Below are 14,613 nucleotides of genomic sequence, written 5' to 3' on the forward strand. Positions count from 1 at the left end.
AAAATAAACAAAAGGAAATTTGGAGTAAGTAATTTCTTATCATCAGAATCTGGATTCTTCAGTCAAGCACTGCCTGACATGCTCTATTCTATTCACACAACTCCACTCTGACAGTTTTATAATCACTGCCAAAACATCCAGGAGTAAGTTATGGAAAAAGCATAAACACAATTATTTTCTTTTGAATCGCATGGAAAGCAAGTTAACTCACTTCAGCTTTACTTCTTTATTTTGACTTAGACTACATTAAGATTCCTGAAGCATAAAAAGAGCCTATCTGCTTTTTCATGATTTGAGAGGAATTCCAATTTAGATAAATAATCTCATATGAAAGTAATGTCATTTCTTACTATAATTCCCTATTTTTTTCCTCTCTGTCCATCCCCAAAGACGTCCTTGTCCAAATATAGAACATTACATAGCACAGGTTTACAAGTTCAGTGACTTTAGGATCAGGGTAAAAATATATGGTACCTCTCCAAAATAAAATCTAACTAACCTGTAGCTGTATTTTTTTTTCTGACATGTAGCAGACATTCTTGTCATCTGTTTTGATGTAAGTATCCCTGAGATGAAATTAAACATTTACAAAAAATGAAGTAGTAGGCTATATTTTTCTGCATTAGCATGGAAGCTTCTTTTTCAAAGTAGCCATGAGGGAAATTCTTACCACTTTTTTTTCAGCCTGCTTCTGAATTAAGAGAAAAACAACATAGGATATAAATGTTATTTCTCGTAAAAAATGTTGTGCACTTAAGTCCTCACAGTGGAATTGCAGGATAAACCATGAAATAGATACATATACTCTATCACCATTTGGTTAAAAAATGCCTGATTATCAGATGTTTTTTTCTCCTGTTGAAATTAAATAAACCTTCCCAGAACACACCATAACCTTCACCAAGAACATTAAAAATAAACTTAGTTATGAGCATGTGAAGATTGTACAATTGGACTCAAGGTATAAAGGTTGCAACTGAGATATTTATTCTAGCCCCTGGTGTGAGTTAAAATAAAGTTCTAATTACATTATCCTATATTTTTCTGGGTAAATATAGTCTGTTTCAGAAATTTGAAGAAAAAAACAAAACAAAAAACAACCACCAAAGCAAAAGAACAAATCACCTCAACTGTACATCAGAGCAAATGTTGAAGGACAATTTTTTTTTGAAAAATTGAAATTTTGTGTGTGCGTTTACATACATTCAGGTGCATGCTCTTACCTGAAAAATATGTAAAGAAAGTGCTTTCTTTTGTTTCCTTTCTCACATTTCACTCATTGTTCCTGCTGCCTTATTTGCTCCATGAAACAACGATGTACAATATTTGAAATATAATAGTGCAGCTTTCCCTTTATTTACTCACTCCAAATTTTCTCCAGCTGATGACTCTGGGGAACCCCTTATGGATCCCACTAACTCAGGATATCTGGGAGATTTGCAGAATACTTGAGGAGGTGTTATCTACTACCTCCATCTAGCAATTGAAACAAAAGAATTTGTAACTGCCAGTGCTGGTGAGTAATGAAAACATGCTATTCTGCACAAAGTGCAAGTCTCATCATGAGAAACAGACTGACAAAATTTTAATTAACTAATATACTGCAGTCTCAGGTCTACATCTTAAAGTCCTTCTATGGAATCTGTAAGGCAATCTGAAAAACCTAGAAAATCTTCACAAAATAGAATTTCAAAATTCTGCGTGGCTATATTTTTAGTATTTAGTTCTACAATTTTAATAACTCTTGTTTGTTTCCAAGTTTGTTTTTACAGCTTATATTCTTATTTAAATTTTCAGCATCAAGTAGTATGTAAATCCTTATTATTCACTATCACCAATTTTAATTTGTAGTTTTGTGTTTCTCCACAGATGCTGTGAATCACATCTTGATAAAATTATGCCTATGGTTCTGTTTCTAGGCAGAGATGGCATAATATATATATTGCTTATAACAGAATCACCAAAACACAACATATTGTACATAATACAATAGTATTAAGCTCTTATTTGTTCAAAAAAACTTGGTCAGCCTCAGTCATAAAATTCATTATGATTCATATTTACTTAATGGAAAGAAAAAAAAAAGCTGAAATTCCATGAAATATAGATATTGTGAGCATCTATCTCAGTTAAGTGAATCCACGCACTAATTGCTAGTCACACCTTACAAAGAAATGGAACACAGAAGGCAGAAATACTTTTTTTGGGAGTAAAATTAGTAACGTACCTCACAAGACAAGCCAGAGTAACCCAGTGGGCAGTCACACTGCTCAATCAAGTAAGCCTGAGGAGTCATTCCTGAAACAATGCCACCTTCAGCAACTTCCATTGAGATCTCAGAAATTCTGCAAGAAAAAGAGAGCAAGCATCTTTAATAAGAGTAGTGAAGCACTAAGTCAAAATCAGTTCATCTTGCATGGTAGAATCTTGCCCTATTTGGCTTTCAGTTGGCTTCTTGGCTCAGAGGAGATAAAAGAGCACACTTTTACTATTCCCAATGCTTTCTTTTTTTTTTTTCTTCTTAATCTCTTTTTAGTGAAACTATTGACAACAGCTCAAATCTGATTTTCATTCAGAGGGACTCGTTAAGAAATCAGTCACACATTAAATTCAGTTCCAATTTGTGATAGGTACAGCAATAAAATTGTTCACTAAATGAACTTCTAATGAGGCAACTATTAAAATAAAATAAAATGAAATAAAATGAAATATAAAATAAAATAAAACAAAATTCCAGCAAATAAAGCAGCTAAACTGACTGTAAAGTACATGTTTCATTTGTATTGTTTTTTTTTTTCACCCAGGAATTTTAAGATCTGCAGACAGATATTTTTTTAATTTTCTTTTCCTGTAGGATCAACTAGATAATTGAAATCTAGCAAACAATTTAAAGCAAACAAACAAAAAAAATCCTACTGCAGAACCATTAATTATTATCAAAAAGAATATGTTTCATGGGTGTAACTTTTGAAATACTTGTTTGTGTTAATATCCTTGCCTCCCAACAACTCTAATCATCTCTCAGCTACTGGAATCCCATAACATCTTTGATAAATAAAAATGATAGAATGGTGCAAGCTTTAAGGCCTCAAATATAATGTTCATGTAAGAGAAAGTGTTGAAGCACTTGTGAATAATTAGCTGAATAAACATAGGTAGCACTGCTGAAGTCTATTCAGTGAGTGTCTGTGCATAGACTTAATGCAGAGACAGTCGCAGAAAAGCTCATGTCTTGCTCATGTTCAGTCTGCTTATTTACTCCTGAACACTGATTATGGCTTGTAGGAACAAATGTCAACATGACCATAGGAAAAGTAAAACCTCATTATTGAAATAAATGAGACTTTTGAGACTGAGCTTTATTTTAATATCACATGTCAAACCAAAATCTCCAAATAATCTAGTAACTGTAACCCTGTGCTCCCCTCTTCCTAATTGAAGAAATGGGTTCAGTGGAGCAGGAAAATTGAAAGAACAAATAAAGCCAGATATAAACAGAAGACTGAAGAGGGCAAAAATATTTAGATCTGATGTGTCAGTACAAACCTACATTGAAATCTCTGTACATTAAATAGAAAAACTAAATGAAATCTGCCCCCACATCATCTTCAAGGCTGGGGCAATGGCCTGTGTGCTGCAAAAAACTATTTATGGTCAGAAAGTTGAATTTACATAATAATATGCTCACAAAGTTATATGTTGTTTGTGTGAAAATGTTTCTTAAGGATTGTCAGTCTTGGCTAGCTCGTGGAACACCTCTAATAGGAAGCAGAGTAACAACTGCTACCTGATCAGAGTTGGGGATATTGAAATAATTCACAGTAAAATAGAAAGCATATTTCCAATCAAAACTAATTTATTATCACAGCCAGGTTGCATGAAAAGCAAAATCTAATAAGAGAAATGTTTCAGCTTACCAGTGCCGAATATGAAAATGAGGGCAACAAAATGAACTCTACCAGCGAAAAATATGTGGCTTTGAATTCTGAGCAGAAATCTCTAAATCACTAGTAATGCTACAGCTCTGAAGTAAAAGTAGAAGAAAAATAAAACAACCCCCCCCCCCAAAAAAAAAACCCACAACAACCAAGCCTGAAATATTAGCATTACTGCTACACTATATAACTAACACACTGCTAATTCTAGAACTAAGGTAACTTTGTTTTCTCAACTACTGATAATATTTTGAATTTTAAGTTTTCCTTCAGTGCATCATTTATCTACATCTTTTAAAATCTGAAATTTAAATAAACAGACATTACATATGGTATTTTCTTAACCCCATCCCAGTTTTCTTCACCTTTTTTTTCCTCTATTATGCACAGTAAGGCAGAAAGAGAAGCTTTACCAGTTAGAATCTTATTTAGAAAGTAAAATACACACTGTTTAAACAAGTGCTTTGTAATAAGCTATTTAATTCAAACATATTTAAAGTTGAGCACATATCTAAATACTGTCCTCTAGAGGGTCTCACAGCCTCCTTTTAATATAAGCTTTCAATTCTTACTCAAGTTAATATCCCACTAGCTTCTATGAACATTTTGAAGAATATACTTTGCAATCACAAGCAAAACTACCTTAAAACAAGGTACTGACTTGAAAAAAATTATCACATACTCTTGATGATAATTTTCTACTTAAAGTTTCAGGCGCTGTGAGGTGAGTGTTAACTATGTAAATAGAGAGAGAGCATAAAAATGTGTTGCAACATAACCACCTTCAAAATCAAGTACGTTATTTTGTTAAAGATTTCGACTTCAGATGGAGAGTTCTCAAAGAAGACAACTGAACTCTTCACTAAATCCTGCTGTTATATAAAATGTTACATTGTGAAATGTGACACTATAAAAATACATTTTAGTTCAAATGTCAGCCTGCAAACCCACCCTAAAACAGAAGTCATATTCTCTGTTCTGTTATATTCCTCATTAACTAGGTAACCTTGATGAAATGGTGGTATACTACAAAAAAAGTGTAGCTCAGTTATGATGATCACATGAATTTCAGAACAAAAGCATAAAGCTGGAAGTCCATTTGAATAACTTTGATTATAATGCTTGAACTGAGGTAGCATTAAGTTATTCTTTCACAGCTGAACTAGAATTTGCAGTTCATACAGGGAAGTGTGAGCAGAAGCAGATACAGAACATTGAGAATACTTCTGCAATTTTCCATCTTACATTGGAGTTACATACCTCTTTCCGTAGGTGTTCCTTGTTCTGGTGATACAACAAGCTAAACTGACGATGCCAAAAATAAATGAAATCTCCATGTAAAGCTGTTATGGCACCTATTGTTAGTACTTAGCATCTGCCTAGTGCAAGTTGCTTTCATATTCAATTCTGTAAGTTTCTTCTTAGAGAGTACTGCAAAGATACATCGCATCTGCCCCTATTATTCACTCTCATAAGCTTCAAAGGTGATGTACTTATAGTCAAATTTGTAACCTAAAAATCTAGAAATAATTTTAGCCTGGCACTACTACAATAGAGTCATAGCAAGGACTTTTGGAGACTTCCGGTGTTTATCTCCAATTAGTCCCATTTCCTTGCTATTAAATTTTTGCTTACAAAGGATATTACAACTTCCTTATCAAAAAGTTCTAGGAATAGTCTATGCAATCTATTCCAGAACTTCTTTACTCCCAGGAAGTTTTCTCATGTGTCTAATGCAAATTTTTCATAGTGAAGATCAACCTCTTTTTTTTTTTTTTAATTTTTTTAACATATACGCTAAGAAGACAGAGAATTTCTCTCTTTTTTTTTTTTTTTTTTTTTCTCTCAAAAATCTTTCTCTTTGTGTCAACATTTTATGCACCTTAAGAAAGTTTCTAACTTCTGCATAAATTTGGTTCTTTACATCTTCCCTCACAGGTCATATTTTCATGATCTCTAATGTTCACTCTTCAACCCAGAAGGCTTACATTACTATTTCTTGAATCATAGCATCCCAAACTGGATGCTTACACTTCACTAGTGGTGGTTCCAATCAATAGATTAATTATTCGTACTTTGCAGAATGTTCCTGTTTATATTTGAGTTAGAAAATTTATGTTTCTAAACAAGAATATCATTACTGAATCACATTTTTCTTGCATTATGTTGTAAACAACAGATCTCTTTTTGAGGAATAGGTAACTAAGAGGTTACTCTTTGTTTATTTATTTTGTTTAACTGGCTACTTTCAAAGCATAAAATCTTACACTTGACGTTTAGACTGCAGCCAGATTTCAGTACAATGCCTCTTATTTTGCTGTCTGTTTATAACACTTTCTAATTCATGCCCACTTCAAATTTTGCAGGCATTCTCTTAATTTAATAATCTCACTTATTAATGAACAAAAATAAATATACTGATTTTATATATTCCTAATATATAAATGCAGTTCCTAATATAATATGTACAGTTCCATTTTGTTGAAGGAGCATGCTGGCCCTCTTTTACTATTTAAGTTAGTTTCAATTTGCAAGAGAAAATTCTTTCATTAACACTTAATTACAACATCATATTTCCAAAAAGAAGATATTTACTCAAAAATATTTCTGGATTGTTTCACAATGTGCATACTTGCATGTGTTTTCTGTTCAAGGGTCCAGAAAATAAAGATTTTGTTTACTCAGTATGATTTAAATTTTCTATCAAATAAAATTTCACCCTCCTCAATCTTTTGCTATGCTGAACTCTAACTAGTCCTGTTCTTCTCACTAACTGCTTATGTTTTGAATAAAAATTCTGCTAGAAAGTTCTACAATTTTATCTGTGACTATTGCACTATTTCAAACCATTGTATGAAGCATTTACCTGCTCTGCCTCATGATGTTACCATGAGTAGCCTTAATAAGAATGTAATGAACATCATACAGCACATTCAGGAAGTCTTCCCGGGATACAGCTCTACTTGGCCTTGAGTCATCTGCATAATGTTTCCATGTGAAATCTGCCTGGGACATCGTCCTGTTGACTGCTGGGTCATCCTGATATTCCCAGGGTACAGTGTTTCTCACTCTTTGGCCATCACCATAATATTCCCATTCATGCTGAAAAACAGTAATAAAATAAAGATTATAAGGAGTATTAAAAGGAACTCAGTACTTATGATATGGTAAAAGAACAGAAGGGAGCATTACCTCCGTCAGCTCTATCTCATGCCTTGTCAGCTGCCCAATCAGAGGGGCTGCCATATGCCGGACAATAATTCTTGTACGGGTGGGAGGACCACCTCTGATGATCACTTGGGGGTAGTAAGTTGTAAAACCTGTTTCTTCTCGTGCTTCAAAGTAGATTGCATATTTCAGTTTACCTCCATAAGCGGTCAGCTAACAAAGCAAAACACAAAGTAGAAAAGTAAATCTCACTTTTGCCTAAAAATAATTTTTCAGGGCATATAATTTTCAGAGCTAGATACACTTCTGCACCTGTATACAACCTAATTAATGCATGTGTGGTATAAAATAGCAGTATGTGCTCATAGAACTGTCTGGGGATAAGGGCTGTGTTTGAAAGCACTGATCAGCAATTTGTTATTGTACTGTGCTATTAAAAAAAAAAAAAGATGTTAGCTATTTCTTTTTATTTGTCTTAGCATCCCCAGAAGTTTGTATTTAGAGAAAGGAACATAGGAAAGGAACTCTCTTAAACCAAACTATATCAGTACAGTCGTGCATAATAATAAGCCTCCAAAAGGAGGTTTATTTCAGTCATTTTCTGCTGTATGACTTACAAATACATGGCATTTTGGAGAAATGGAAACATGGAGAAAAACGAAACGTTGCAAGAGAGAAATTATTTATTTAAGTTACATTATCTAAATAAGGTTTCTATTAGAAAATCTGTCTCATAGAAAAATCATACATGTTACTCACAGTATAAAACAGTGTTGGTATTTCAAACTTACAGATTTCCATGGTATGGGATACAATTACTTTCCACTGTGAGATGTCTTGCCCAGTGGATGAGAAATGTAGGTATTGTAAAATACAAATATTAAAATATACATATTTAAAAAAATAAAGCCATGTAGCTATTCAGTGGAATCTAATGTTTACCTTTCGTCCTTCAAACTGCTCTGGAAGCCTCCAGTACACAGGCTCTGAACGAAGAATCTGCATCACTTGTTCTATATTTGCTACTATTTCAGGAGGCTGGAATACAATTCCTGAAAGAGTGCTTTGGTGAAGGTTTTCATCCACCAGTGGCAGAACTGTTTGCTCTGGCCTCAAGGTCACCTATGCATGTTGAAAACAATAAAAAAAATCAAATCTATTTCTCCCCAGTAAGGAAATAAGTGTTTGCATTTAAATATAAAAATGTACATATTTGCAGGCTTTTTTTTTTCCATGTCACATCACTATTTGTCAAAAAAAAGTTATTGAGAAATACTGATAGTAATGACATCTTCTTCAAACTTTTTGCACACTGTCTTCATTATAAAAGGAATATATTAGAACTGGTTGAAACGATTTCAAAAGTGAGTGATCCCATTCATTTCATTAATATAATTTTCATAGTGCTATTTTAGTCCTGAGACTCCTCTATTCCAAGTGTGAGAAATGCAAATTACAATGAAGCATACTTCTCATCAGCCCTTGATTGTGGGATGCAACATCTGACCCTTTCTACTTCTATGAGATTCCATGGGTAGTTTTGATAAAAAACTGTAATACGTGTCTTAGTAATTCTATTCAGATGAAAGTATCACAGGAAATGTACGAACACAGAAAGGACCAGTATCAAAATTGCTGTCTCCTAAAGAGTGAGAAAAAAGAAGAAAACGGATGCAAAATCTCACCCAGTCATCCCATCAACAGGCTGTTCAAGAGTTCAGGGTCAGGTTGTAAGAAATTACCCAAGCCCTGTGCTGTACTTACAGTGTTTCATTATTTCCATTTACAGCACAGGCTGACTGGACATGGAAACATCCCTGATGATTGCCAGCCCTGTGTGAGATTCTCTGAGTTCTTGTCACAACTGTATTTCAGATGTCAAGAAAAGGGCCAACACATTCGAATTTCTGAAAAGCCTTATTGTCATATAGTACAAGATTTGCTTGTCTAAACATGTCTAATGCCATTTGAGGCACCTGAAATAACCACTAGCTGCTGGAAGAATTCAGCATCAATCACTTTAAAACTCTGAATCAATTCCAATTCTGTAATACATCAGAGAGCCAAAAAACAGATGAATTGTGTACATACACTTGCTTAGATGTGAGTATAAATATGAGAGGAAACTAACTGAGACAAACAAGATCATCAGGAGGTTTAAATTACGCTACTGCTTTGTGCTGCCACATGTGATGTGGTAGACAGCAGTGGTCTCAATTGTGTCTCTTGTACTTATTGTATAGATAAATGGAGGCATTCAGTCTGTCTGTCTCAACAGCCTAACATAGGTCTGAAGACTTTTCCACATGAGGCTAGAGAGCTGTTTCTTTTCTCTAAGGAACTTCCATTCCCAGATTTAAATAAGGCAGCATCTTCACTATGTGGTTTTAAAAATCATAGTAGTGAAGAAAAAAAAAAGAAATACTAAATGAATAGTAGTGAAAAAGTAATGAAAATAAACAGATAATTGGACCATATCAAATCTATACTGGACAAGTATCTATGACCCTAGAATACACATGGATAAATTGCGTATCATATACCAGGGATTTTGTTACAATGCACTGAAAATCATCATTTCCCCATATGTGATTAACTTGCCTGTAGCTAGGTTTTAACAGCTTTATGTTGACTTGATATCTGCTATCATATCACTAGTTTTCTTATCTACTTACTTTTAATGCCTTAACCCTGTTTTCCTAATGGAACATACTACTCATTCCACTTCTCAAATTATAAAGAAGAAAATAACTGCTTAAATGTCTGGCCATTTTCTAGCTACCTCTCACTGCTTGACTAAAATATGCCAGCAGGAAACATTATCTCATTAAATGGCTCAGCAGTTCCCTACTCACCCACATGCGGATCAGCCCCCTTGCCTCACTGCACTGTGTAGTCAAGCCAAAGCAATAACAACCGCTGCAGCCAAGTGGGTTTCTGGCAGAGAGGCCAAATGTGCCAGACTTGCACCTGTCACAGTGGACACCTTCCACATTGACCTGGAATAGAGAAAACATTAAAAAAAAAAAAAAGCAAGCTTTAATTACAAGCAATAATAAGAAAAAGACCATGGAACATTATTAATAATGGTGCAGGTGTAAAGAGGTTCAAGAAGCTTTCCAGCATCTTAACATGTCTGTATGCAAGCATATAAATTAATATAAAAGTGACATTTGCATTTATATCCACAATGTGCTATGAATTTATGAGTTTTGTTATTGGTATTCGAGATCATAACATCATGTACTGCACTTGGGCATAAAGAGTTAATGCTCCAGTTACATGGATCATCAATAGTTCCGGATATACCTGCCTCAGAAGAGAAGTAGAACTACATACTCCAGAAGACTGTTCATTGTTCTGTTTTTACTTTCTGTTCAGAGGGAAAGATAAAACCGTTCGCATATCACAAGACATGGTCTCTTTTCTCTTCCTGCTCATCTTGGCAGCGTGTGTGCTCCATAGCCATCTCGCCTTCAGCATTAGGGTAAGGCCTTTTGTCTTTTCTCTCATTTTATTTATTGGCTTCAGTTCCAACTATGTTGTATTATATTGTGTTACTTTGCATTCTGATATCTTATTTAGTAATCTAGCTTTCCTCCTCAGATCGTTGCTGCTGTTTTGATTTTAGGCCCATCAAAAGTGTGCAACCTGATCAATCACAGGAGGCACCAGAATCTATGTCTGTTGCCCCGTAAGAGGACGGAAACTGAAATGAACATTGCCTCATTTAGAATTGAAGAAAAAGGAGGAGAAAATAGAGGAAGAAGATACTATAAGAGGAAAAAACTAGAGGAAAAAGACCCAGGGGATTTGCCTCTATTTCCAGGGGAGAAGCTCTCAACAAGATCACCATTGCCAACACCAGAGAGGACTAAAAGAGAAGAAGGCGAGGAAGACACTGTCACCATTACTACTTGGCCTCTGAAAATGACTAAAATTTGAGGTCTGAGAGAAGACTTCTCACAGCACACAAATGAACCCACTGTCACTTTGTTACTTTGATATTGGGACAATGGGGCCATCTGTGTGATGCTAGACAGTACAATTGGGTAACACTCCTAACGACTCAGCCATTGACATAGGTAGATGTCAGGATGAAGCCTTCACCCTCTGGAAGTGGATGCCATTAGCTGTAAAGGAAAAATACCCCTCTGAAGATTATCTGATGCCTGAGATAAAGAAATGGACTACTATGGAAAAAAGCATTCATTATTTGAGAGAACGCTCCATGGTGGATATACTACACGACCCCACATTAATTCCTGATGATCAGATCAAGAGCATGACCCTGAAAGAGTAAGGTGTACATCACATATGTGGCACATATTCACAAGATCTGCACCAGAAAAGCATGCTGGTACATTAGCAGTGATGTGTGGCAAAGAAGAACCCTTTTAAATGAACTGATTACTAGACTTTATGATTTTGAGCTACATTCAACCCCTCTGCAAGCTTATGTTTCAGCCATTTCAAAAGTAATAACTGAAAGTCTGGATAGAATAGAGAGTATTCAAGAAGATATGATGGAGGAACTGTCTACCGTTCTTCATCATGATGAAAACGATGAACCCAAAGAAACAAATACAGGTAAAAGAATTACAAGACTGATGATTACAACCACCAAGGCAAACTGCTCCAAAAAAGAGATTGCTCCAGTTGCTGTGGTATATGGCAAAAGCCATAAGGACCTGATCAGGACTCATGAGAGAATTATAACAGAAGTAACAAATAGAGGGGCCCTGCCCCCAGTCAGGGAGAGGTAAGGACAATAGAGTGTATTGGACTGTGTGGATTCAATGGCATGGCACATCAGAACCACAGAAATATAAGGCACTGGTGGACACTGGTGCACAGTGCACACTTATGCCCTCAAGTCAGGAAGGGACAAAATCAGTTTATATTTCTGGGGTGACTGGGGGTTCCCCAGAGTTGACCATGTTGAAGGCCAAAATAAGTCTCACAGGTAAAGACTGGGAAAACATCCTATTGTGTCTGGCCCAGGGGCTCCATGTATAGTTGGTATTGATTACTGAGGAAGGGGATATTTTAAGAATTGCACAAAGTATTGATGAACCTTGGGAATAGCTGCTGTAGACACAAGAAATGTTAAGCAGCTATCTGTTTTGCCTGACCTGTTGGAATACCCATCTGTGAGTGGAAGAGCAACAGGTACCGAATGCTACAGGGGAGGAAACACAGCACAACCATTTGCCATGGGTTGATCCAAACTGCACTGGAACAGGGTGGTGCTCCTGAGCACATGCAGTACATTATTGATTACATTATTAGGTGAGGCAACACAACAGATGAAGTTTTCTAGAAAGGAGAAAGAATAATCCAGATCTTTCTGTGAGCTGGTTTTGCTGTTAAGAAAAACGAAGTGAAAGGATCTGCACAGTAAATTCAGTTCCTAGATATAAAGTGGCAAGATAGGTGTTGTCACACACCAACAGATCTGATCAACAAAATCACTGCAACATCTCCACCCACTAGTAAGACAGAGACAACCTTTTCTGGGAATGGCGAGCTTTTGGAGAATGCATGTTCCAAACTATATCCTCATAGTAAGCCCTCTTCATCAGGTGATGCAGAAGAATTATAATTTTGCACAGGGCCCTGAGCAGCAACAGGCTTTTGAGCAAATTAAACAGGAGATAACCAGTGCCGTGGCCCTGGGGCCAGTATGGATTGGACACAATATAAAGAACATCCTCTACACTACTGCTGGAGAGAAAGGTCCTGCTTGGAGATATTGGCAAAGAGCCTCTGGAGAAACCAGAGGCTGATCCCTTGGATTCTGGAGTCGAGCATCATGTCACCCTCCACGCATCATGCTACTGATGCCACTTGGAGTAAGTGGATTGGATTAACAGATGGGTCATCCAGGAATCTTAGAAGTCATCATGGGCTGGCCTAAATGTAAAAAATTTGTAACATCACCAGCTGAAGAGGTATTGCATGATAAAGAAGCCCCACCACACGATGAAATACCAGAAAACAAAAATAACTTTTGTAGATAGTTCAGTTGTATTGTGGGGAAGCATCACATGGAAATCTGCCATGTGGATCCCTACATGACAAGTTGCAGAGACCATTGAAGGAAAAGGAGAATAAAGCCAATTTGCAGAGGTAAAGGCCTTGGATGTTGCTGAAAGGGAGAGGTGGACAATGCTTTGTTGTTATACTGATTCAAGGATGGTGGAAAATGCCTTGTGGGGGTGGTTACAGTGCTGGGAAGAAAACAACTGGCAACAGAGGATGTAAAGGTGCATCACATGCCCAAGAGTTGGGCTACTGGAGAACAACAAATCAACCATCAAGCAGATTGAGCCTCCAAGATTAAGGAGGCTCAAATAGAGGCAAAAATTAAGGCTCAAATAGACTTACACTGGCAACAGAAAGGTGAATTATTACTAGTTTGGTAGGCCCATGAAACTGTCAATGGTTTACAGGCCATAAAACAATGGGCCATCAAGAAAGAGACATGGCATATAAGAACCAGCCTGTAAACCATTGACACTAAGTAACTCTGAGCATCCTGTCTCCCTAGCATTAGTTGCATGGACAGAAGGATCAAATGGTACTCTGGATATGGCACGCTAAATAAAAGATTGATAAGAAAAAAAAACGTTCTTCTAATATTGCCAAGGTTAATCAATGCTTTTGATTAACAGAAATAAGTTTTGACAAGTTAGAATATTTAAGCTACAGTACTAAACATTCTTTCTGAGTAACATACTTTAATGGAAATGTTGTGGAGAAAAGCTTTCGTCTCTTCATGTGATTGTTTTCCACATCACTGAACTGTATTAACAAGGCTGAAATGTTTCACTGTTGTAATGTCAATGCTTTTATTTTCATTTTTTCAATTAGTCCACATTAAAAGCAAACACAGATAGGCTAGATAAACATTAATTTATTCACAGCCTTTTAAAGCTACTTTATACAGAGACCATGGTATTGAGAGAAAAAAAAAAATTGCCAATATGAAAGCAGTGGTCTCCCTCTTAATTTTTTTCCCCCTTTTTTCCCACAGTAATACTAAGAAGTCAGTTTAAAAAAGAAAATCAACTTTCCAAAGCTTATCATGAAAACAAACACCTTCCCTGGAGAATTACCATTTTAACCTCATTTCCATATTCAACTATGAACAAAGCTAAACACAATGTAAGTGTGTTAAGTTCTGATGCTTTAAGTGACAACTGACAAAAGATCTCCTGAGCCTTTGAAAGCAAATTTTCTCCAGCTATAACAGCAGGTTTCAGTTACAATGACTATCCTTCTAAAAGATCTTCCTTTCTCAATACACAAGTTTTTCAAAAAAGTTAGTCAAAAGGCTAACCAAACCTAGATTTAAACTGTAAAAAAAACAAAAAAAACCCCAGCCAAATTACCTGTTGACTTAATCCAGTACTGTTTGTTCTTGTTTGTCATAAATTGTAACTTTTATTTGCAATTAATTGACTTGTGTCAGTTGCAGGTTTTAAACAGTAAACATCAGCTGAAT

The 14,613-nt window shown here is 35.8% G+C and overlaps 1 protein-coding gene across 1 annotated transcript in view; it reads right to left on the reverse strand.

Annotated features, from left to right (window-relative positions):
- LAMA2 (laminin subunit alpha 2) overlaps positions 1–14,613 on the reverse strand; it is a 329,486-nt gene that overhangs the window by 98,618 nt on the left and 216,255 nt on the right. Inside the window, exons 24-28 of the mRNA XM_065733920.1 lie at positions 9,959–10,102; positions 8,046–8,225; positions 7,128–7,316; positions 6,802–7,037; positions 2,228–2,345 (exon numbers count right to left, since the gene is read on the reverse strand). Coding sequence (XP_065589992.1) covers positions 2,228–2,345; positions 6,802–7,037; positions 7,128–7,316; positions 8,046–8,225; positions 9,959–10,102 — 867 coding nt within the window. The remainder of the gene's footprint in view (positions 1–2,227; positions 2,346–6,801; positions 7,038–7,127; positions 7,317–8,045; positions 8,226–9,958; positions 10,103–14,613) is intronic.

The sequence above is a fragment of the Cyrtonyx montezumae genome, unplaced genomic scaffold, assembly GCF_038088225.1.
Source record: "Cyrtonyx montezumae isolate F1298 unplaced genomic scaffold, pur_monq_1.0 scaffold_0, whole genome shotgun sequence".
NCBI classification, from domain to species: Eukaryota; Metazoa; Chordata; class Aves; order Galliformes; family Odontophoridae; genus Cyrtonyx; species Cyrtonyx montezumae.